The sequence below is a fragment of the Jaculus jaculus genome, chromosome 23 (assembly GCF_020740685.1).
Source record: "Jaculus jaculus isolate mJacJac1 chromosome 23, mJacJac1.mat.Y.cur, whole genome shotgun sequence".
Lineage (NCBI taxonomy): Eukaryota > Metazoa > Chordata > Mammalia > Rodentia > Dipodidae > Jaculus > Jaculus jaculus.
In genome coordinates, this window is record NC_059124.1 from 1,496,708 (window position 1) to 1,522,098 (window position 25,391).

The window sequence follows — 25,391 nt, forward strand, 5'->3', positions numbered from 1 at the left end:
TCACTCTAGCCCAGGTTGATGTGGAACTCACTCCGTCGTCCCAGGCTGACCTCTAACTCACAATGATCTTCCTACCTCTGCCTCCGGAGTGAGTGCTGGAATTAAAGGCGTGCGTCACCATGCCCGGCAAGGCCAGTGCATTTAGACAATGCTTTTAAAGCTTACCTAGTGCAGTGCTACGAAACTGCAAAACAATACTCAGAAACAAGTTATCTGTATTTTGCACTGTAAGTTTGGTCAGATATATATATTATATGTAAAAAAAAAATTTTTGGTGACAAGATCTTACTATTAGCTCAAGTTTTTCTGAAACAAGACAGTCCAGGTTGGCCCTGACCTCGGGCTCTTCCTGCCTCCGTCTCCCGAGCGCGTGTGCGCGCACCTGGCTGGCTTGTCCCTTAGCTACCTTGGTCTTCGCCGCCGCCGCCCTCTTCAGCGCTCCCACGTGAAGCCCGTCCGCCTGCGCCATGACGTAGCCGGTGTGTCTCCAGAACGGGTCGTTCCTGTTTTCTTTGATGTTTTTACGAGTCCAGTGATCTTGCTTTCTGGAAGAGAATTAGGTAGCGCTACAGGTTTCCATGTGGCTCATCCAAAGAGAACTTTAACTAAAACAGGTGACTTCTGAGAAAGGAGTCATAAGAATTCTTAGAACTAGGTGTGGTGGTGTGTGCCTTAATTCCCGCACTTGAGAGGCTGGTGTGGGGGTGTGCTCTTAAAAGTAAAGCCAGCAGGGAAACAAAGACCACCAAAAAACCAAAAACCAAAAACAAACAAACAAAAAAAAGCCAGGCGTGGTGGTGCTCGCCTTTAATCCCAGGCGGATCACCGTGAGTTCGAGTCCACCCTGAGACTACTTAGTGAATTCCAGGTCAGCCTGAGCTACAGGGAAACCCTACCTTGAAAAAACAAACAACAAAAACAAGAAAAGTAAGACCAGCCTAGGCTACATAGCAAGACCCTATACTCCTACATCCCTCCAAGTTAGAGCTTTAGATTTTAGCCAACACCCAGCTAGGGTTAGTTGCAGGGTCCAGGAGACGGAAGCCCCATCTTTGGATGGTATCTTCCAGCAACCTGGCCTGTGAAAGAGCTGACCTTCAGGGATGTTTGAGCACCCCATTGTCATGCTTCTGTAAGGACAGCTCTGCGGTGAGATAGAAAAAGAATTTGGCAAAGCCAGGTGTGGTGGTGCACGCCTTTAATCCCAGCACTCGGGAGGCAGAGGTCGGAGGAGCGCCCTGAGTTCAAGGCCAGCCTGAGACTACACAGTGAATTCCAGGTCAGCCTGAGCTAGAGTGAGACCCTACCTCAAAAACAAACAAAAGCATTTGACAAAGCAGTGATTGCTGTTGGAAATGACGCGCTGAGGACTGGCGGTCTTAGCAAAGCAGGAGGGGAAGCGAGCACGTACTTCATAAAGTCCCGCACTTTATCCATAACGGAGGGTTTCTTGATCAGCTGCGGGTAGAGGTTGGTGAAGTGGTCATACATGTGTCTGAAATGACAGGGGACACTTATTACATTAGCACAGTAACTTATGTAATCTTTTGGCTAACTGGAATGCCCCCATTGCAGTTTAAAATTTTAAATAAATCAGCCCAATGTGGTGGCACACACCTTTAATCCCAGCACTCCAGAGGCAGAGGTAGGAGAATTACCATGAGTTCGAGGCCATCCAGAGACTATATAGTGAATTCCACGTTTAGCTTGGGATAGAGTGAGATTCTACCTCAAAAAAATTAAATAAATCAAATGTACAATTACAAATGAAGATGTGGGCTGGAAAGATGGCTTAGCAGTTAAGATGCTTGCCTGTGAAACCTAAGGATCCAGGTTTAACTCCCCGGAGCCCACATAAGCCAGCTACACAAAGTGACACATGTGACAGGTCACGCATGCACACAACGTGGCACATGGGTGGTGCGTGCATCTGGAGTTAGAGTTCAGTAGCTAGAGATCCTGGTGTGCCAATTCTCTCTCTCTCTCTCACTCTCTCTCTCATAAAATTAAAGAAAAATAAAGACGTATTTCCAACACAGAATATGACACCCAAGTTTCTACCACCTAACTTTAAGAAAAAAATTAATATATTTTGCCATATGCATTACAAAATCCCCAAATATGTATTATATAGACCCTGTTTCAAAACACACAAAAGGGCTGGACAGATGGCTCAGCGGTTAAGTCACTTGCCTGCAAAGCCTAATGACCAGAGTTCATTCCCAAGTACCCACATACAGTCAGATGCACAAAGTAGCGTGTGTGTCTGGAGCTCGTGTGCAGTGGCTGGAGGCCCTGGTATGGCTGCTCTCTGTCTCTTTCTGCCGGACGTAGTGGTGCACGCCTTTAATCCCAGCACTGAGTTAGGAGGATCACTATGTGTTCTAGGCCAGCCTGAGACTACGTACCTCGAACCCCCCACCAACAAAAAACAAAAAATAAATAAATAAATAAAAACTACAAAAATTTTAAATGTCACATATAATAAATATTTTTAATTTCTGGAAATAATTCATTATATTTATTGGAATTTTAATACTCTTGGACTTATTCTGTACTTTTTTCTGTCTTCCATTTTTTTTTTTTACAATTTTCTTTGCTCTCTCAGGTTTTCCTTATTTAAATAATACTTTTGTCATCTGTTTATTTCTGCTTCAAAACTATAAATAAATTTTTATTTTTAAATCTTAAGTTAATTTAATTTTTATTACTATTTACTTATTTATTTAAGAGAGAGAGAAAGAGGCAGATAGAGAGAGAATGGGCATGTCAGGGCCTCCAGCCACTGCAAATGAACTCCAGATGTATGCTCCACCTTGTACATCTGGCTTATGTGGGTCCTAGGGACTCAAACCTGGGTACTTTGGCTTTGCAGCCAAGTACCTTAACTGCTAAGCCATCTCTTCAGCCCTTATTTTATTTCTTTGCAAGTAGAGATAGAGAGAGAATGGGTGTGTCAAAGCCTCCAGCCACTGCAAAAAAACTCCATATGCATGCCACCTGTGCATTTGGCTTGACGTGGGTCCTGGGGAATCAAACCTGGGTCCTTTGGCTTTGCAGTCAAACACCTTAACCACTAAGCCATCTCTCCAGCCAGAATTTCTATTCTTTTTAATATACATTATTTTTATTCATTTATTTGATAGAGGGATAAAGAGAGGTAGAGGGAGGGAGAGAGAAACAGAGAATGGGCACTCCAGGGCTTCAGCCACTATAAACTAACTCCAGACACATGTGCCACCTTGTGCATCTGGCTCATGTGGGTCCTGGGGAATTGAACCTGGTCCTTTGGCTTTGTAGGCAAATGCCTTAACTGTTAAGCAATTTCTCCAGCCCCCTGAACTTCTATTCCTTTAATGATCATTTTAAAAACATAACTGAGTATCTTTGTCAATCACTCTCCATCATGTTTTTTGAGACAGGGTCTCTCGCTGAACCTGGTACTTTCATCCCACCATGATGGACTGACTGTAACCCTTCAAACCATGGGACAAAATAAACCCCTCTTCTTTTAAGCTGCTTGTTGCACACTTGTTATCACAAGAACTAACACTACAGGCTTCCTCTACCATACACTTCCACCACCTTACACCCCAGTGACTAAGGATTGAAGTCTGAAACCCTGAGCCAACATAAGCCTTTCTTCACGTTAAGCTGACTGTCTCAGGTGTTTTTCTGCCACAGTAATGGAAACATAACTAACTTAGAACCCGAGGCAGGGTTGATGATTTGAGTTAATTGCTCAGGGCAACAACCTCACAGTTTCCTATTCCTTTCTGTGACTTCTGGAAAGAGGTCAAAAGTTCTGTGCAGCCTAGGGTAAAATGAATGAGTAGACACTGGTCCCTTGGGCCCTCTGAAGGCATGAGTGGGGCAACCTCAGGTGACAGTGACTACACAGCCAGAGCTCAGAGTGACCATGGAAGTCTCACCAAGTGTCAGATGAGAAAATTCCCAAGCCAAAGAATAAATAAGTTCTATTTTGGTAGATGCCAGAAAAGAACAAGCAATGATTAAACATCTCTCTCCCTACAGTAAGATGGACCCATTCTGGGGAAAACTAGCTAGAGGGAAAGTGGAAAATTCTGAACTAACTTCGTCTAAATGATACCATGTTTATGTTACATAGAAATGACTATTCTTTTTTAAAATATTTTATTTTCATTTATTTATTTATTTGAGAAAGAGAGAGAGAGAGAGAGAATGGGTGCTCCAGGGTCTCTAGCAACTGCAAACAAACTCCAGATGCATGCACCCTCTTGCACATCTGGCTAACATGGGTCCTGGGGAATTGAGCCTTGAACCAGGGTCGTTAGGTTTCACAGGCAAGCACTTAACTGCTAAGCCATCTCTCAGCCCATAATCTTTTATTTTATTTTGAAAAAAAATTCATTTATTTATTTGAGAGGGAAAGAGGCAGACAGGAAGAGAAAGAGAGAGAATGGGCATGTCAGGGCCTCCAGCCACTGCAAACAAACTCCAGACGCATGTGCCACCTTGTGCATCTAGCTTATATGGGATCTGGAGAATCAAACCTGGGTCCTTAGGCTTCAAGGGCAAGTACCTTAACCGCTGTCATTTCTCCAGCCCCAAAACTAGTAATCCTGACTTGGAGGCTGCTAAGGATGGTGGCATAACAGTAGATAGGACAGCTGGAGACAGGAAGGAAACTCTGTTAGAGTCACTAAAGTCCTCTCTCTCTCTCTCTCCATCTATCTATACATATAAATGGGAAGCTAGGCACAGTGGCGCACGCCTTTAATCCCAGCACTCAGGAGGCAGAGGTAGGAGGATCGCGGTGAGTTTGAGATTGAGGCCACCCTGAGAATACATAATGAATTCCAGGTCAGCCTGGGCTATAATGAGACCCCCACCTCAAAAAAAAAAGAATGGGCACACCAGGGCCATTGCAAACAGACTCCAGACACATGGCTTTACATGGTACTGAGGAATCAAACCCAGGCCTTCCAGGCTTTGCAAGCAAGTACCTTTAACCATTGAGCCATCCCTCCAACCCAAGTCTTATTTTATTTTTATTTTTTGTGGAGACAGGATGTTTTGATTCTGACATTCAGGGCAGGGGCCGAGACACCTCTACCTCAAGCACGCAAGCAGGGGAGGGGTCCACTCACCCCTAGTCAGGGGCTCTGAGGAACACTGTCCCCTCCATGAGGTTCTGGTCCGACCCCTGGCCTGGGGCCGTGTGTTTTTAGAGTGTAATGGTGGCGCACGCCTTTAATCCCAGCACTGGGGAAGCAGAAGTAGGAAGATCATTGTGAGTTTGAGGCCACCCTGAAACAACCTAATGAATTCCAGGTCAGCCTGGGCCAGACTGAGACCCTATCTTGAAAAACCAAAAGAAACAAAACAAACAAACAAACAAAAACACAGACTTTGAATCTGCGTTCCAATCCTGAGTACACTAATTGAACCTTGAGACTATAGGCAAGATCCCTGTCTTCTCCACACTTGTGAATCTCATGTAACAGAGCTGTTGGGAAGAGGGTACAGTTAGTGTGACTGGACCCCTAAAGGAAAAACAAAGCAAGAAAGTGGGCCCTTGCTAGAAGTCAAAGATGACCTGACTTCTTATCTCTTGCCTCATCCCCTACACCTGGGAGGGGTCTTTCATAGGATTTAAACATTGTGGTTGCCAGGTGTGGTGGTGCACGCCTTTATTCCCAGCACTCAGGAGGCAGAGGTAGGAGGATCTCTGTGAGTTCGAGGCCACCCTGAGAATACAGAGTGAATTCCAGGTCTGCCTGAACTAAAGTGAGACCCTACCTTGCAAAACCAATAAATACATAAGTCAATAAAATAAAACATTGTGGTTGATCAAGTTCAGCCCCCGGAACTTGGTGTCAGGGCTAGCCTCTTCCCGAGACAGCCCCCAGCCCTTACCGACCAGCTGTCCCTGACCTTCACCTGAGCTGCAAGACAGCCACCACCATAAGGTCGTAAGCACCTCTGCAAGGGGAGGGCAGGCTCTCTGACCACTTGGGAACTTCCAGCTGCGGCTGAGTTTCCCCTCGGCCGGGCCTGGGCTGCCTGGCTGAGCCGGGGAACCCCTAGCATGTACTCTCCACATGGGCTCTTTCATCTCCTCCAGCGCCCCACATGGTGGGAGCCCCTTGAACCTTCTTTTCTCTTCCTTGCATGGTTTTCCCCCAGGCCCTCCATGTGGGATCTCTAGCCATGTGGGTGCCTTTCCTTGGCTCTGTACTTCCCTCAATAAATATAATGTGGGCTGGAGGGATGGCTTAGCAGTTAAGGCGTTTGTCTGCAAAGGCAAAGGACCTCAGTTCAATTCCTCAGGACCACGTAAGACAGATGCACGAGGCAGCATCTGCACCTGGTGTTTGTTTGCAGTGGCTGGAGGCCCTGGCGTACCCATTCTCTCTCTTTCTTATTTCTTCTTTATCTCTTACTCTCTCAAATAAATAAATAAAATGTCATTTAATAATTACCCTTCTCAGTCTTCTTTTTTATCCTATTCTTTGATTAAAATTAGAAATGAACCTAGGGTTTGGGGTTCAAGGCCTTTCCTGGACTGCACCCCGTTCAGTGTCACGTGCAGGCGCGTCATGGATGTGCCCGGTTTAGCGTCAGCCTGTGCAGCGCAGTCTTCAGGAAGTTTCCTCCTGAGTTGGATGTTCACATCCACCACACTCATCCAGATACAAGGCTCACAAAGACAATGCACGCCCATCTTTCCCCGACTCTTGTCACATGTGTCTCACTGCTTAGCGCTTTCATCTTCCTTCCTTTCCTTTCCTTCTTTCTTTCTTTCTTTCTTTCTTTCTTTCCTCCTTCTTCTCCTTCTTCTTCTTCTTCCTCTTCCTCTTCCTCTTCCTCTTCCTCTTCCTCTTCCTCTTCCTCTTCTTCTTCTTCTTCTTCTTCTTCTTTTTTTGTTTTTCGAGGTAGGGTCTCACTCTAGCCCAGGCTGACCTGGAATTCCCTATGTAGTCTCTCAGGGTGGCCTCGAACTCATGGCAATCCTCCTACCTCTGCCTCCCGAGGGCTGGGATGAAAGGCGCGCACCACCACACCCGGCTCTACTTGTCCTCCTCCACTGTCATCTCTTTCCTACTGGTGTGGCCGGTCGAGTCCGGGATGGTAAGGCTGCGCCTTCGTATTCCCATAGTAACGCTAGTTGTATATTCGCATCGTGAGCAACTTATGACTAAGTTGCCCGGCTTCCATTCTCGTGCCCTGCTTGTTAGCTTTCTGACATTTGCCTAGTTTCTTACAAGTTTCTCTGTGTCCAAGTTTCATCTTGCTGTTATGAGAAGAGCCATGATGTGTACCTCGCGACTGAGTAGCTCAGCACGCAAAACGATGCCCGGGGCGTGGGGGCACTACAGGGACGAGCTCTGTAAGCCTCGCGGCCAGCTGCCAGCGCGTCTTCCTCGCTGCAGGCACGTCATCGTTACTCTGTCATCCCTGTTAAGTGCCAGATAATGAGTAGCTAATAGTGCATTGAATATTTCTGAGAGTGGGTGGAGCCTAATTATCTTTGTTTTGCCTACAGATTAGCCGGGGAAGCACACCACAGCCACAGCCTTAGCAACCGTTGTCTCAACATACTACCAATCCACGGAAGAGTCTTTTCTTCCCCCTGCATTTTAGGGCCTGGTGCAGGGCAACCAGCAAGTGTGTGTGTGTGTGTGGCACTGCGTTAACTCCTACACCGTGGGTAAGTCCAGGGCTAGTTTCAGCAGCCTTAGCCACTTGATCACATTTTATTAATTATTATTATTTGGGTTTTTGATGTAGGGTCTCATTCTAGCCCACAATGAACTGGAATTCACTACGTATTCTCAGGGTGGCCTCAAACTCATAGGGATCCTCCAACTTCTGCCTCCCAAGTGCTGGGGCTAAAGGCATGCCCAGTTTAAAGAAAAGCTCATTACTTGATCAAACCCGACAGCATCCCAGGGCTGCACCCCCTCAAGCACCCATCTTTCCAAATAAGGGTCATGTCTCATTTAATTTAAAAATCAAGAAGCCAAAAAAAAAAAAAGAAGGAGAAGCCCGGCATGGTGGCGCAGGCCTTTAATCCCAGCACTCGGGAGGCAGAGGTAGGAGGATTGCCGTGAGTTCGAGGCCACCCTGAGAGTACATAGTGAATTCCAGGTCAGCCTGGGCTAGAGTGAGACCCTACCTCAAAAAACCAAAAAAATTATAATAAAAACAAAATTAATGCATAACCATGTATCATCTTTACATCATCATTAAAACATTGGAGACGGAATCTGTGACTTGGTTGCCAAATGGAGTTGAAAAACAAAGGGAGAGTCTATAATTACAGAAGCTGTCAATAAAAAAAGTTAAGCCACCACGCCCAGGTTAGAGTAAGACCCTACCTCAAAAAAAAAAAAAAAAAAGTTAAACCGAGTGTGGTAGCGCACGCCTTTAATCCCAGCACTCAGGGAGGCAAAGGACCATCACGAGTTCAAGGCCACCCTGAGAATACATAGTGAGTTCCAGGTCAGCCTGGGCTCGAGTGAGATCCCTATGTCGAAAAGCCAAAAAAGAAAAAAGAAAGAAAAGTTTAAAAAACATAAACAAAGGAAGAAATTCAATTTGGTTGGAGCTGCCACCAAGTCTGTTGCATAGAAATATGTGTCCTTCTCATTCACCTTGGATAGAATTGCAACAACACGCTTCAATTACGCCCGGCAAGAGCGTAATTAAGTAACTGCCGGAGGTAAAGTCCCGAGCCAGGTGTCTGGGTCACGTAAACATGACGAAGACAGGACCCTGCCTGCCACCAAGGCCCTGACCCATGGTGCAGGGGAGAGAACGGCTCTAATGTAGGTAGGGATGCAAACATAAAAACGTCAGCATCAATATCTCTATCACACCTTCCAAGGCTCAGGGTCCATTGCGGGAGAGGTGGCAGAAAGAATGTAAGAGCCAAAGGAAGGGCAGGACTCCTTACAACATGCTCCTCCAGACACAAAATGGCCTGGATCTCCATGACCTCACAGTGCCTGACACTACCTACACAAGACCATCATAAGAGAAGGGAAAGACCATGACATCAAAATAAAAGAGAGACTGATTGAGAGGGGGAGAATGGAGTTCCAAAGGGGATTACCATGGGACATTGTTTACAATCATGGAAGTTGTTAATAAAAAGAACTTTTAAAAATGTCAGCATCATTGGGTGTGGTGGTGCATACCTGTAATCCCAGGATTTAGGAAGTAGAGACAGAAGGATCAATAATCCTTGGCTACCTAGGGAGTTCAAGGCCAGCCTAGGCTATGTAAGGTATTGTCTTGAAAATTAAATAAATAAATAAATAAATAAATAATTAAATAAGAGGGCCGGAGAGATGGCTTAGCAGTTAGGGCTCTTATCTGTGAAACCTAGGGACCCGGGTTCAATTTCAGGACCAACGTAAACCAGATGCACAAGGTGGCGCACGCATCTGGAGTTCTTCTGCAGTGGCTGGAGGCCCTGGTATGCCCATTCACTCCTCTTTCTCTGTGCCTCTTTCTCTCTCTCAAATAAGTAAATAAATAAAAATACATAGAAGAATGATGGCTTCTGAACAGCAGAAAGACTTCTACAGGTAGCTTTCTGTCATCTGCCTTTTGGTGTTTGCTTTGTCTGAAACTCACAGTCCTCCTGCCTCAGTCTCTAATATGCTAGACTCACAGGCAAGGGAACCAGTGAGAAATGGTTTTGAGAAGGGCGTGGTGGTGCACACCTTTTTTTTTTTTAATTTTTTATTTATTTATTTGAGAGTGACAAACACAGAGAGAAAGACAGGGAGAGGGAGAGGGAGAGAATGGGCGCACCAGTGCTTCCAGCCTCTGCAAACGAACTCCAGACGCGTGCACCCCCTTGTGCATCTGGCTAACGTGGGACCTGGGGAACCGAGCCTCGAACCGGGGTCCTTAGGCTTCACAGGCAAGCGCTTAACCGCTAAGCCATCTCTCCAGCCCGGTGCACACCTTTAATTCGAGCATTTGGGAGGCAGAGGTAGGAGGATCGCCATGAGTTTGAGGCCACCCTGAGAATACAGAGTGAATTTCAGGCCAGGCTAGGCTACAGCAAGATCTTTCCATGAACCCCCTCTCCACACAAATTTCTTAAAAAAATATTTTTATTTATTTATAAGGAGAGAGAGAGAGAGAAATAGGTGCACCAGGGCCTCTAGCCACTGCAAGCAAACTTCAGATGCATGTGCCACTTTGTGTATCTGGCTTTATGTGCACTGGGGAATCAAATTCTGGTTGTTAGGCTTTGGAGGCAAGTACCTTAATTACTGAGCCCAAAACAACATTTTTGGGGGGCTGGAGAGATCACTTAGCACTTAAGGTGCTTTCCTATAAAGACCCGGAATCCACATAAGCCAGACAGACGAGGTGATGCACGCACAACGAGGTGGTACATGCATGTGGAGTTTGACTATAGTGGTTAGAGGCCCTGGTGTGCCAGTTCTCTCTCTCTCTCTCTCTCTCTCTCTCTCTTAAGACAAAGTAGTTTGGGTTATTTTTTTAATATAAATATTTTATTATTATTTATTAATTTGACAATGAAAGGGGGGTAGAGAGAGAATGGGCAGGCCAGGGCCTCCAGCCACTGCAAATGAACTCTAGACGCATGCGCCCTTTGTGCACCTGGCTTACGTGGGTCCTGGGGAGTCGAACCTGGGTCCTTTGGCTTTGCAGGCAAACACCTTAACCCATAAGCCATCACTACAGCCCAAAGTCTTAGTTATTTTTGATTATAGCTTTTCTTTTCCTTCCCTCCCTCCCTTCTTCCCTCCCTCCCTTCTCCTTTCTTCCATCTGTCCTTCCTTCTCTTCTTGCTCTCTTCTGTATTCTCTGTGTCATCTCCTTCTACCTCCTTCTTTTCATTTAGAAATATTTTATTTTTATTCATTTATTTGAGAGAGGGAGAGAGAGAAAGAGGCAGAGAGAGAAAATTGGCACATCAGGACCTCCAGCCACTGCAAACAAATTCCAGACCATTGCGCCACCTTGTGCATCTGGCTTACATGGGTTCTGGGGAATTGAACCGGGATCCTTTAGCTTTGCAGACAAAGCTAAGCCATCTCTCTTCTCCTTCTTTTATGTATCTGTATATATACACATAACATATACATATATAAGGAAATACATGTATATAACATAGTACATGTATATGCATATATGACAACACACATAAATAACACACATGTATACATACATCAGATAATACATGAAATATGTAAGATAATACATGTATATACATATGAGATAATACATGCATATACACTTAGATCACATGCACGTGCATGTATAACACATGTATACACACATATATAACACATATATTAAGGGCTCAGTTTCATCTGGCCCCTCAGCTACTTCTCTCGCATCTTGTCTATCAGCATCTCCTATTCTGTGATATATAGCAAAGGCTTTCCGCAGAACAGGAGGTCTGCTGAGACTGCGGTGCCGCGTACATGGAGACTCCGAGGCAGGCGGAGACGGTCACCATCGCCATGAGTGGCTGCCCTGAATACAGCAGTCAGCTCTCAGGTCAAGAGAAGAGACCTTTGCTCTGTGGTCGAAGCAGGAATGCGGGGTGCCGATGGCTCACCACCCCAGGCTACCCACAGGGCTGCTCACACTTCGTGGGTTTGGCTGGGCTGGGAGGCAAGCCCACCATCCCCGTGTGCATTCAAGTGCCCGGCGACTGAGCCGCATTCCCAGCCTCCCGTCTGCACTTCGCCCCTCGCTCACCGGGTACAGAGTGGATAAAGAGCTCAAGGGGAACCCTACCCCTAAGAAGACAAAACAAACAAGCCAAATAATCCAAGGGCAGCGAGGTACAGATTTTTATGGGTATAGTATAGCTTTAGATGTTTAAAAACCTTTTCCTGTGGCCCACACCTTTCCAGCATTTAGGAAGCTGAGGTAGGAAGATCACTGTGAGATCGAGGCTAGCCTGAGACAATTCCAGGTCAGCCTGGGCTAGACCAAGACCCTACCTCAATAAACCAAAAAAAAATTTTTTTTCCAAATTATAAAGTTTCCTACACTTCTGAACCACAGGCTGTTAAGGGAATTTGTATGGTAGAAAAAGCTGGGTACAAGGCTGGAGAGATGGTTTCGCCATTAAGGCGCTTGCCTGAGAAGCCCAAGGACTCACATTTGACTCTAGGCCCCACATAAGCCAGACACACAGCGATGCAAGTGTGCAGGGATGCACATGCCCACAAGGGGGCCCCCGTGTCTGAGGTTTGATCGCAGTAGCTGGAGGCCCTGGCACACCAGTTCTCTCCCTCTCTCTGTGTGTGGGTCTCGCTCTCTCTCTCACTTTTTCTTTTTTTTTGGGATAGGGTTTCACTCTAGCTCAGGCTGACCTGGAATTCACTATGTAGTCCCAGGGTGGCCTTGAACTCACAGCGATCCTCCTACCTCTGCCTCCCGAGTGCTGGGGTTAAAGGCGTGCGCCACCACGCCCGGCTCTCTCTCACTCTTGCATTAAAAAAAAAAAGGCAGTCTGTTGGGCTTGCCTCAAAGGAAAAGAAAACAACTGTGTATCAAAATAACAGGAAAGGCGGGGCTCACCAGACCCCCACCCCCTCTGAGAATCTTCTGGCAGCGAGCGCATGGCTGCTGTGAGAGGAGAGGCGTCTCTCCGGCGGCACAGCTCCGGGCAAGTCGTCCATGCTGGGTGAGCAAGCCCAGTGACACTCACTGAGCCACACACAGACAGACAAAAATGACGTGGAGAGGAGAAGGCGAACTAGCTGGGAAGAGAAAGTAGGTCACAGGCGTGTGAGTACGATACAAGCGGGTAATGGAGGTGAACATGGTCAAAGTGCATTATATGCATGTATGAAAAGCTCATAATGAGGCCTGGAAAGATAGATCAGTGGTTAAGTTGCTGGCCTGCGAAGCCTAAGGACCCAGGTTTGATTCCCCAGGACCACGTAAACCAGATGCACAAGTGGCACATGCATTTGGAGTTCATTTGTAGTAGCCAAAGGTCCTGGGGCACCCAATCTCTCTCAAATAAATAAATAAATAAATAAATAAATAAATAAATAAATACTCTAAAAATCTAAAAAGCAGGTCATGCCGGGCATGGTGGCATATGCCTTTAATCCCAGCACTTGAGAGACAGAGATAGGAGGATCGCCGTGAATTCAAGGCCACCCTGAGACTACATAGTGAATTCCAGGTCAGTCTGGGCTAGAGTGAAACCCTACCTCAAAAAAACCAAATAACGACAATAACAACAACAAAAGGTCATAATGAAAGCTGTTATGTATAATTAACATATAATTAACATATGCTAATAAGAACTTAAAACAACAATAGGAATTTGTGGAATTTGTGCAGCCAGACCACATGTCTACAGCTCACATCCAGTGAACCAACAGCTGATTGAGACTCAGGGACTCAAAAACACATTAAAACCAGCGCTTCCCCTCCCACATCCGGGCTAGTAAAACCCAAGGAAGGTCTGATAGACGGCATTTACTAACTAGGTCACAGAAAATAAAAGAACTAAGCCATGCCAGAAAGGTATTTGTGTGTGTGTGTGTGTGTGTGTGTGTGTGTGTGTGTGTGTGTGTGTGTATGATTCGCCATGTACGTACACGTGCACGTGGAGGCCGGAGAACTTCACGTGCCTACTTTTTTTTTTTTTTTTAAATTATTTATTTATTTATTTGAGAGCGACAGACACAGAGAGAAAGACAGATAGAGGGAGAGAGAGAATGGGCGCGCCAGGGCTTCCAGCCTCTGCAAACGAACTCCAGACGCGTGCACTCCCTTGTGCATCTGGCTAACGTGGGACCTGGGGAACCGAGCCTCGAACCGGGGTCCTTAGGCTTCACAGGCAAGCGCTTAACCGCTAAACCATCTCTCCAGCCCACGTGCCTACTTTTTAAAGAAATATTTTATTTATTTATGAGAGAAAGAGGTAGATAGAGAGAGAGAATGGGCATGCCAGGGCCACCCATGTGCCTGGGGAATTGGGCCACAGTCCTTAGGCTTTGCAGGGAAGCGTGATAACCACTATGCCAGCCATTCTATCACTCCAATGTGCACTTCTTGGAGATGGAGGCCCACCTCAACCCAGAGCTTTAGTTCTCAGCTCAGGCCAGTAAGCCCCAGGGTGCTCAGGTCTCAAGTCCTGCTGCGATCCCAAGTGACTCACTGGTCTCCACCCTCACAAATGGGTTTTTCACATGATCACACCTAGCTTATTTTTTAAATTTTATTTATTTATTTATGTATGTATGTATGTATTTATTTGAGAGAGAGAGCAAGAGAATGTGTGTGCCAGGGCCTTCAGCCACTGCAAACTTCAGACACATGTGCCACCTTGTACATCTGGCTTACATAGGTCCTGGGGAATCGAACCAAGGTCCTTTGGCTTTGCAGGCAAGTGCCTTAACTGCTAAGCCATGTCCCCAGCATCCCCTCCCCCCTTTTTTTTGAGGAAGGTTCTTGCTCTAGCCCAGACTGACGTAGAATTCACTAGTAGTCTCAGGCTGGCCTTGAACTCACAGTGATCCTCCTCCTATCTCAGCCTCTTGAGGGCTGGGATTAAAGGTATGTCACCACTCTGCCTTTAAATGTTATTTTTAATGACTCTTCCCTGCTCTGTCCTTTTCAATACGTCATTCCACTTCTTACCTGCTTTAGACCAGGCAGCGAATGTCTGTCTAGTATGATGAATTGAGTTGATTGTCTTTTTGTTGTTGTTGTTCGAGGTAGGGTCTCACTCTGATCCAGGCTGACCTGGAATTCACTATGTAGTCTCAGAGTGGCCTCGAACTCACGACAATGCTCCTACCTCTGCCTCCCGAGTGCTGGGATTAAAGGTGTGTACTACAATGCCTGGCCTTTTTGTTTTTTTGAGATAGGATACTGCCCTAGCCCAGGCTGAGCTGGAATTCCCTATGTAGTCTCAGGGTGGTCTAGAACTCACAGCGATCCTCCTGAGTGGAGGAGTGCTGGGATTAAAGGCCTGAGCCACCACACCTGGCTCAACTTGACTGTCTTTTAACATGGTTTCATGAGAAGGAAGGTTTCAAGCAAGAATTGCAACACAGGGCTGGGGAGATGGCACAGCGATTAATGACACATGATTCACAAACTTGTCAACCTGAGTTCAATCCCCCAAATTGTCATGAAGTCTGGTGCAAAACGGCACACGCATCTGCGATCCCAGTGCGTCCAAGGCCCATGAGGATCCAAAGCCAACCAGACTGGGCTTCCCAGTGGCAAAAAGACAAGGAGAGACCCTTTCTCAGAAACAAGGTGATAAGAGAGGACCGACACTTTGAAATTGTCCTCTGATGTCCACACACTTGCCATGACATGCGTACACCCACCCATCCACACAGTCAGGGAGAGAGAGAGAGAGAGAGATTGGGGTGCGGAGTGCCCTTTGTACTTTCTCTAAGCAGACACAATTATAGGCACACATGTGGTTCTAACAGCATCTCTGTCACCTCAGCTGCCTCCCAGTTCTAACACATGATGACAGGTCAGCCAGAGCCACTGTGGGGCAAGGACAAGGGACAGAGGGGCCTGGCAGTTGTTCCACAGCTGGACTACTTACGGGGCAGTGAGGTAGCCCTCTAGGAAGCCGGCCACAAACATGATGACCTCGTTGCTCAGGGCCTGCGAGCCGTACCCGGCCCTGATCTCCAGAACGCCCCAGCCCGTGCTGTTCATGGAGTTGTTGTAGAAGCCGTAGGCATCTCCACTCTTGTCCAGAACGTTTTTCACCTCTACGGTCTTCTCAGACGGACTCCAGTATGCAGTTGCGCAGTGCACGCCTGCAAGAAAAGTTGTCGTGATGGACTGTCCCTCACGGAGAGGGCTGTGCATTCCTCCCCGTGTCACCAACTGTTCGCGCGCATTTCCTTTCAAAGATTTCCAGTCTAAGCTGGGCATGATGGTTGGGGTGTGCGTGCCTGTGAGATCCCAGCGCCCAGGAAGCAAGAGGTGCAAAAGTTTGTCGCCTGTATGGACAGTATAGTGAGACCTTGCCTCAAAATCAAAATAAAATAATAAAGTAAAATAAAAGAAACTAGTAAAATATAAAGGCTGGAGAGATGGCTTAGAGGTTAAGGCACTTGTATGTAAAGCCAAAGGACCCAGGTTTGACTCCTCAGGACCCATGTAAAGCAAGATGCACAAGGGGTGCATGCACCTGGCATTTATTTGCAGCAGCCTTTGCATGCCCTTTCATCTCTCTCTCTCCCTGCCTTTCTCGCTCTCAAATAAATAAATAATTAATTTTTTAAAAGGCCAGGCATGGTGGCACATGCCTTTAATCCTAGCATTCATGGAGGCAGAGGTAGTAGGATCTCTGTGAGTTTGAGGCCAACCTGGGACTGCAGAGTGCGTTTCAGGTCAGCCTGGGCTAGAGTTAAACCCTATCGTGATGAAACCCAAACCAAAATAATAAACTCCAGATGCATGTGCTACTTTGTGCATCTGGCTTTACATGGGTACTGGGGGAATCAAATCTGGATTGTTAGGCTTCGCAGGCAAGTGCCTTAACTGCTGAGCCATCTCTCCAGCCATGTTTTTTTTTTCTTTTTTGAGGCAAGCCCAACAGACTGCCTTTTTACAGTTAGTTAATTAATTTATTTGAGAGAGATACAGAAATAGGCAGGTAAAGAGAGAGAGAGAATGGGCTCACCAGGTCCTCCAGCCACTGAAAACCAACTCCAGCTGTGTGTGCTCCCTTGTGCATCTGGCTTACATGGGTCCTGGGAGTTGAACCTGGGTCCTTTGGCTTTATAGGCAAGCACCTTAACCACTGAGCCATCTGTCCAGCCCTGCCTTTCTTTTAAGAGCATGCATGCGTGTGCATGCACAAGAGAGAGAGAGAGAGAGAGAGAGAGAGAATTGGCACACCAGGCCCTCCAGCCACTGCAATTGAACTCCAGATGCTTGTGCAACCTTGGGCGCTCACATCACTGTGTGTGGGACCTGGGGAGTCGAACCTGAGTCCTTAAACTCTGCAGGCAAGTGCCTTAACCACTAAGCCATCTCTCCAGCCCTTCTTTTTGAAGATGGTGGTGACTACTGGGGAGACCCAAAACTTATCAAAGTGTTGAGAATAAGTGATTATTGAGTGCTCAACACTAAGAGAGACGCCTATATCCCCCTTCAAGGCAGGGCACACTGCAGGAGTGTAGGGTTTGAACAAGTGTAAAATCCAGAGGACAAGGAATGGTGCTTGGAAGGCTGTCTTCTTGATGTGGTGGAGCCATTGCATTCAGGGCCTCACGGTGGCGTCATTACGTGCACAAGACGTGCTCACTATTGGGCTCATTAACATGCTGTCGTGTATGATGGAGGGCAGCAAAAAAAAAAAACAACAAAAAAAAGACATCAAATTAGAAGAGGAACTGGGAAGAAGGGGTGTATGGAGGGGGCGGGGCAAAAGAAGGTAATGAGAGGGAATTATGATCAAAATACATTGTGCTCATGTACAAAAATTGTCAGTATAAAGTTACAAAAACAGCAAAAATACTAAACATATTAAAAACTAAACACACATGCTTCTGGTAATAAAAAAAATGATCTGGCTGCTAATGAAGTCAACCAGTCACATTTGTTTTTTCTTTTTCTTATTTGGATTTTCAAGGTAAGGGTCTCGAGACACTCTAGCCCAGGCTGACCTGAAATTCACTATGGAATCTCAGGGTGGCCTCTAAATCATGGTGGGATCCTCCTACCTCTGCCTCCCGAGTGCTGGGATTAAAGGCGTGCACCACCACACCCAGCAACGAGCCACAATTTGACAATTGACAATCATTTTCATGGAAACCTCCGTTCTTTCCAAAGGCAATACATTTGTTTTCCATATGTATTTCTGACTCCAAAAGCTATAGCGTGAGCTCCCTGCTTCCTCACACACTCTCTGGGCCTCCTCCAGGCTTTGTAGGGAAATGAGGAAGCAGGGCTTGCTGGTTAGCTAGAAGGAGCCATAAAAAGTGGTGGCTGACTGGGCGTGGTGGAGCACGCCTTTAATCTCAGCCCTTGGGAGGCAGAGGTAGGAGGATCACTGTGAGTTCAAGGCCACCCTGAGACTACTTAGTGAATCCCACGTCAGCCTGACCTAGAGTGAGACCCTACCTCGAAAACCCAAAACAAACAAACAATAACAACAAAAAAGTGGTGGCTGGGGGAGGCACTCAACAGGAACTGTAAGAGAGAAAGCGGAAGGGCTGGAAAGCCTAGTGTCCTCCAGGTCTTTGACCATGGTGCCAGCTTTCTCTTCTCTAAAACCATGGTAGCTCTCTGGGGCTCCAGAGCTCTGTCACCCCCCAGCCATTTATTTTTATTTATTTGACAGAGAGAGAGAGAGAGAGAGAGAGAGAGAGAGAGAATGCGTGTGCCAGGGCCTCCAGCCACTGCAAATCAACTTAAGACGCATGTGCCACTTTGTGCATCTGACTTGTGTGGGTCCTGGGGAATCAAACCTCAAACCTGGGTTCTTCGGCTTTGCAAGCAAATGCCTTAACCACTAAGCCATCTCTCTAGCCCTCCCTTTTTTTTTTTTTTTTTTTTTTGTTATTTCTGAGGTAAGGTCTTACTGTAGCCCAGGCTGACCTGGAATTCATTACGTAGTCTCAGGCTGGTCTAGAGACTGGAGCTTTGACTCTGGAGGCAACCACGCCCAATGCCTTTTTAAAAATGATTCTGGGGAGCTGGAGAGATGGTTTAGTGGTTAAGGCACTTTCCTGCAAAGCCAAAGGACCTCAGTTCAATTTCCCCAGGACCCATGTAAACCAGATGCACAAGGTGGTGCATGCCTTTGGAGTTTGTTTATCGTGATGGAGACCCCTCTCAAATAAATTTAAAAAATTAAATATTAATTTTGGGGCTGGAGAGATGTCTCAGTGGGTAAGGCACTTGCCTGTAAAGTCTAACGACCTGGGTTGGTTTACCCAGTATCCACATAAAGCCAGTTACACAAGGTGGCGCATGCATCTGGAGTTTGTTTGTAGTGGCTCGAGGCCCTGGTGCATCCATTCTCTCTCTCTCTTTCTCAGTCACTTTTTCTGTCTCTCTGCCTCTCCTTCTCAAGTAAGTAAATAAATAAATAAAAATTAAAAAAAAAGAATTGGCTTCCTCTTCATACATAAGTGCCTCTATACTTTTAAACACATACTTATGATTTCGTTGCCTGAACATTGTTTTAATTCATGAACCATCTCTCCAGCTCCAAAATTCACAAATCAGCCAGGCATGGTGGTGCACACCTTTAATCCCAGCACTTGGGAGGCAGAGGTTGGTGGATTGCCAAGAGTTCGAGGCCAGCCTGAAACTACATAGTGAATTCCAGGTCAGCCTGGGCTAGAGTGAAACGCTACCTCAGGGGGAAAAAAAATTCACAAATCAGTTATTTTCTCAGTGGCTCGGATGATTAGTCAAAGCAAGTCTAAAAACCAGGAACAATTTCCTGAGAGCCCTCACAAAAAGAGAAGTGCCAAGGTGTAGGCCACTAAGCCACTAGCTGGATGCATACGAAAGGGGAAGTGATTCAAAGGACCGGTAAACTGAACTGAACGCAATCCGAACAGACTGAATTTCAATAATATTTTTAAATCTCCTCACACACACTCCACCTGCTCTCTTTCATTTCGTTCTCTTCCCTCCCCCCACCCCTCTGGCTGAATGAAACTATTAGGGCATCACTATTGCTTAGGGTTGGACATCACTAAACCTTTCATAAAATTAGGTGCTAGCAAAATTAGGTTTAAAATATGGAAGAGCCAGCCACTGACACTCAGGAGGCTGAGGCAGGAGGATGATCATGAGTTACATGATCTACATAGTGAGTTACAAGGCAGCCTGGGCTGCAGAGTGAGACCCTGTTTCAACAAGAAAGAAAAGGAGGGGGGGGCTGGAGAGATTGCTCAGCAGTTGAGGTGCTTGCCTGCGAAGCCCAAGGACCCAGTATCCATATAAACCAGATGTGCAAGGGGGTGCATGCATCTGGAATACATTTGCAGTGGCTGGAGGCCCTAATGCACCCATTCACTCTGTCTCTTCCACTCTCTCAAAAAAAAAAAAAAAATTTTAAGTGGGGACTAGGGTCATTTAAAGCATTTACAACTATCTTACAATTTCATAAGGGTTAGGACTCTTTTCAACTTAAAATAATAAACTCTGCAGAAATTAAAGGCCACAAAGGCCAAAGTTTAATTTAGGCATTTGGGTTTTTACATATAGCTAACATCAAAATGGGGAGATGGCTCAGTGATAAAGGCACTTGCTTGCAAACCCATGTGGTCCTAGTTCAATTCCCCTAGTACCCACAAAAAGCCAGATGCACAAAGTGACACATGCATCTGGAGCTCATTTGCAGGTGCAAGAGGCCCTATCACACCCATTCTCTCTCCCTCACTGTCTTTCTCTCTGTCAAAAAAGTTTTGTTTTTTTTTTTAATGAATGGGAATTTCCTACCCATATGGAGAGAAGAAAAGTGCTCTTTTTCTAAAGTCTTATCCCATTCACCCAACAAATGTTTATCACGTATGTGGATTTTGAGAACATCAACATGTTTGTATCATTCTTAATTTCTACATCTCTAAAGAAAAATCAGCACTCAGCACTTGACCTCAGACTGGATAGAGGAGCAGAGGTGGAGCCATCCTGCTGGCCTCCTGTGCACACTTTCAGACAGAAGTGCACACGTTATCATAAACGGAGAAATGAACACTTCCATCAGCTTGCTTTTTGTTGAAAGGATGTATGTGAGTAAGGTATGGGTGTACATGCCTGTGAATTGGGGGGTAGAGGCCAGAGGATTGGGAGCTCAAGGCATCCTTAGAGACTGTTCATCCATCCATCCATCCATCCAACCATCCATCCATGACACATTATATGCATTGTAGATTCATCAGAGAAACCTCGGAACATGACTTTATGGGGGACACTGCACCTTGGTGGAGGGGTGAGTAGACACCACACATACTTTTATTTATTTAGTTTTTTTTTTTTTTTTTGAGGTAGGGTCTCACTCTAGCCCAGGCTGACCTGGAATTCACTCTGTAGTCTCAGGGTGGCCTTGAACTCACGGCGATCCTACCTCTGCCTCCCAAGTGCTGGGATTAGAGGCGTGCGCCACCACGCCCAGCTCTTCGATAGAACTGCATCAGATCAGCCTGCGCTTTGAAGGATGCCCTATTTCCCCATTTTTTTTTTCATGATTTCATTTTTCTTTCCATCTGCCCCCAGCACATATTTTTGGCGTGTGTATGGCACGTATGGGGTGTGTGGATGTGGCACGTGTGACACATGCATGCATGCGTGTAGCCCATGGGCACCCATGCAGAAGCCAGAGGAAAGCAGGCGCCGTCTTCTGTCTCTCCTCCACCTCTTCGAGAGTCTCTCACTGCAGTCGGGAGTCCACGGCTTGTTAGTCAGGCTGGCTGGCCAGTGAGCCCCAGTGAATCTGTGTCTCTGCCCCCAGCACTACAGGGTAGGTGTGGTCACACCCAGTCTCTTGTTAACGTGGTCTCAAACTCAGGGCTTCATGCATTTGCAGCAAGCACTCTTACCGCACTGAGCCACCCCAGCCTAGGAGATGACTTTGAAGTACTCGAACAGTGGATGGCTTAGCCTATTAAATGACTTAAGAAAACCAGAAAGTAGCAAGGCTGTTAGGACAGCGCGTGAAGGAGGAGTGGATGAAGTCCACTAAGGGTGGAGTGAAATGTTCAGATTCTAACTTATTTCTCCCAGCCTCAGTTTTCTCACATACAAAATGGACATGATAATTGTATGCCTCCTCCGGGTCCGGTGAGTAGGAGACGTGCCTAGGAGCCGCTGTCACTGCTCTTCTTAACCCAGGGCAGTGGCGCGCGCCTTTAGTCCCGCACTTGGGAGGCGGAAGTAAGAGGATCTCCAGGAGTTCAAGGCCAGCTTGGGCTACAGAGGGAGTTCCAGGTTAGCTAGGGCTAGAGTGATTAGACCCTGCTTTAGGAAACCAACCGATGTCTTAGCAGTTAAGGCCCTGGCATGCCCATTCTCTCTCTCTCTCTCTTCTGTCTGAAATAAAAACAATTTTAAAAGGGTGGAAGGAGAAAATCAGCATCCCAAGGCTGTTCTCTGACAGCCCACGTGCAGGCACATATCCACATATAGTCACAAAATAAAACTACGGAAAAATTTTAGAAAGCAACGATAAAAGACAATGCATGGACAGACTTTTCCTTCACCATGGCCCAACATTTCTGAGGTACACACCAGAATGTCAAACACGGGGTTCAGAAAGTGCAGTGTCCTAGGGCACAGTTTTGGCTATAATTAATTTCACTGAAATCACCTTATTTTTTCCTAAATGCATTTTTACCAGCCATGCCTGTTCTAGAATTTTCCAACTCTTTCTCTTCAGTCTCACTAAGTCTTCTTGCGGCTCCTTTACCTGGTCTTTGTGTTTCACACCCAAAGCAGTCAGTGCTCCCTGGAAGCATGAACACACTCTTGCGCTCTCACCCTCTTTCAGTCTGCTTACGAGGGCGGGGGAGGGAGAATTGGTGTGCCAGGGCCTCTAGCCACCGCAGTGTGGGCCACCACCTTGTGCACATGTGTGACCTTGTGCACTTGCATTACCTTCTGCATCTGGCTTAAGCGGGATCTGGAGCGTTGAACATGGGTCCTTAGGCTTCGCAGGCAAGTGCCTTAACAGCTACGCCATCTCTCCAGCCCTGTTTTGCTTTTAGACACAGGCTCTACGTGGCCCTGGCTGGCCTGGAACTTGCAATGTAGACCAGCATGGCCTCCAATTTACGGAGGTCCTCTGCCTCCCAGTACTGGGGTCACAGGTGGGCACAGCCACGCCCAGCAGCTTCGGTTCTCTTACTCAACCCATATTTTGGCTCATTTGGTCATTAGATATACTTGTGTGTATTTGGTCAATAAACTTGATTATAGGCTCCTTGCAAGTGCAAGGTGGTAACTCGGATTAACTCTATCCATCCCCTCAGACCTGGCACAGTGCTTTCCTGATTACATGGCCAGTTAAATCCTGAACTGTCACACTGACTGAGAAGGTCATACATGGTATCAGACTCCTGTGAAGTTCGTAGTATACAGATTCTTGTGGTTTTGGTTTTTTGAGGAAGGGTCTCACACTAATCCAGGCTGCCCTGGAATTCACTCTGTATTCTCGAACTCACAGTGCCTCCCAAGTGCTGGGATTGAAGGCGTGCGCCAATGCCTGGTTACAGATTCTTTTCTTTTATATTTTATTTTATTTATTTAAGGAAGAGAGAGGGAGAAAGAGAGAGAGAGAGAGAGAGAGAAAGAGAGAGAGAGAATGGGTGGGCCAGGGTCTCTAGCCACTGTAAAACAAACCCCAGATGCATGTGTCACTCTGTGCATCTGGCTTTACATGGGTACTGAGGAATCAAACTTGGCCATCAAGCCTTGAGAGCAAGTGCCTTTAGCTGCTGAGCCACCTCTACAGCCTGGGTACTGATTCTGGAATGGGGAGAATGGATTAGAACTTTGATAACTCGGGCTCACAGAGGGAACCTTGCTGAACTCAACTTCCCAAAGCTGAATTGCGCAGGCATCTGCAAGGCTGGTGGCGACATCTCAGAGCAAGGCAGCCTCCCTCAATGACATGCTCATTTCATTTTCAAATCTCTGTCAGAAGACCTCCACAATTTCCCCTAGGAGAATGCCACCCTATTCCTGTTGCGGGTGTAGACACAGAGTTTCAAGTTTCAGGCAAAAATTTCCTTACCTCTATTTCAGTTTGTCACCAGTTTTGCCATAATAATGCAAAGAAACCACATAGCCACATGAATGTTTTCTTTCTAGCCGGGAGTGGTGGTACATGTCTGTCACCCCTGCCTGCCCTGGGGAGGCAGCAGTAGGGGTGAGTGCAAGCTGAAGGCCAGCCTGACAACACAGCATACTGCAGGCAAGCAGGGCTACATGGGGAGACCCTGTCTCCAAAAGGAGGGAGGGGAAGGGCTGAAGAGATGCTTACTGGTTAAGGCATTTGCCTGTAAAGCCTCAGGATCCAGGTTTGATTCCCCAGGACTCATGTAAGCCACATGCACAAGGGGGTGCATGCATCTGGAGTTCACCTGCAGAGGACCTGGTGTGCCCATTCTCTCTTTCTCTTTATCACTCTCTTTCTCAAATAAATACATAAAACTTTAAAAATATTTTTAAAAAGGAAAAAAATTAAAACCTAAAATTTTCTTAGCCACATTTAAAACTTAAAATTTAAAACAATTAAAATTTTTTTTTTTCTTTTGGGCTGGAGAAACGGCTTAGCGGTTAAGCACTTGCCTATGAATCCTAAGGACCCCGGTTCGAGGTTCAATTCCCCAGGACCCACGTTAGCCAGATGCACAAGGGGGCGCCCGCGTCTGGAGTTCGTTTGCAGTGGCTGGAGGCCCTGGGGTGCCCATTCTCTGTCTCTATCTGCCTCTTTCTCTGTCTGTCACTCTTAGATAAATAAATTAAAATCAAAATTTAAAAAGAGTTTAAAAAATTTTTTTCTTTTGATTTGTTTTGTTTTGTTTTTTGGGGTAGGGTCTTACTCTAGCTCAGGCTGACCTGAAATTCACTATGTAGTCTCAAGCTGGCCGCTAACTCACGGTGACCCTCCTACCTCTGCCTTCCCTGTGCTGGGATGAAAGGCGTGTGCCACGCCCGGCAGTCCTCCCTCTGTCTGCTGCACGCTAAGGCTTGTTCAGGGCAAGTGAAGTACTCAGATACTAGGTAGTCAGTCGTGTGACCAAGTGCCTCCTTTTCCTGACCACAGGAACAAGCTTCTGCTGAAATGTATTTATTTGACCCCAGTGTACTTCCATTCATGAGGAAACCTTAGCCCAATCCTCAAGAGAATTCAGGGATGAAAACTGACCACAAACATTTCAGCCCATGCTGAGAAACAAGTTAAAATCTGAACATTTCACTCCACCCTTAATGGACTTCATCCACTCCTCCTTCAAGAGCTGTCCTAAACATCCAAACTGCCCTCATCTTACTTAGGAAGACTGAATGGTTTTCAGGACAGTAAACTCTTCACCAACTAAAACTGTGACTTGGGGCTGGAGAGATGGCTTAGCCATTAAGGTGCTTGCCTGCAAAGCCAAAGGACCCAAGTTCGATTCCTCAGGACCCACATAAGCCAGATGCACATGGTGGCATCTGGAGTTTGTTTGCAGTGCCCATTTTTTCTATCTGCCTCTTTCTCTCTCTCTTCCCTCAAATAAAAATAAATTAAAAAGATAAAACAAAAGTGTGACTTGTCTCAAGAGAGGGAACCTGTTCATCTTAAGTACCCATTGGCAAACTACAGGTGTATGGGAAAGCATTTGCCCACTATTGGGGCACCTGGGCCTGGCAAGCGCTGCCCAGTAGGG

At 46.4% G+C, this 25,391-nt stretch overlaps 1 protein-coding gene across 1 annotated transcript in view; it reads right to left on the minus strand.

The window, feature by feature from the left end:
* Positions 1-25,391, minus strand: part of Plbd1 (phospholipase B domain containing 1) — a 66,822-nt gene that overhangs the window by 37,855 nt on the left and 3,576 nt on the right. Inside the window, exons 2-4 of the mRNA XM_045139773.1 lie at positions 15,590-15,809; positions 1,412-1,495; positions 407-545 (exon numbers count right to left, since the gene is read on the minus strand). Of these exons, the coding sequence (XP_044995708.1) occupies positions 407-545; positions 1,412-1,495; positions 15,590-15,809 (443 nt within the window). The remainder of the gene's footprint in view (positions 1-406; positions 546-1,411; positions 1,496-15,589; positions 15,810-25,391) is intronic.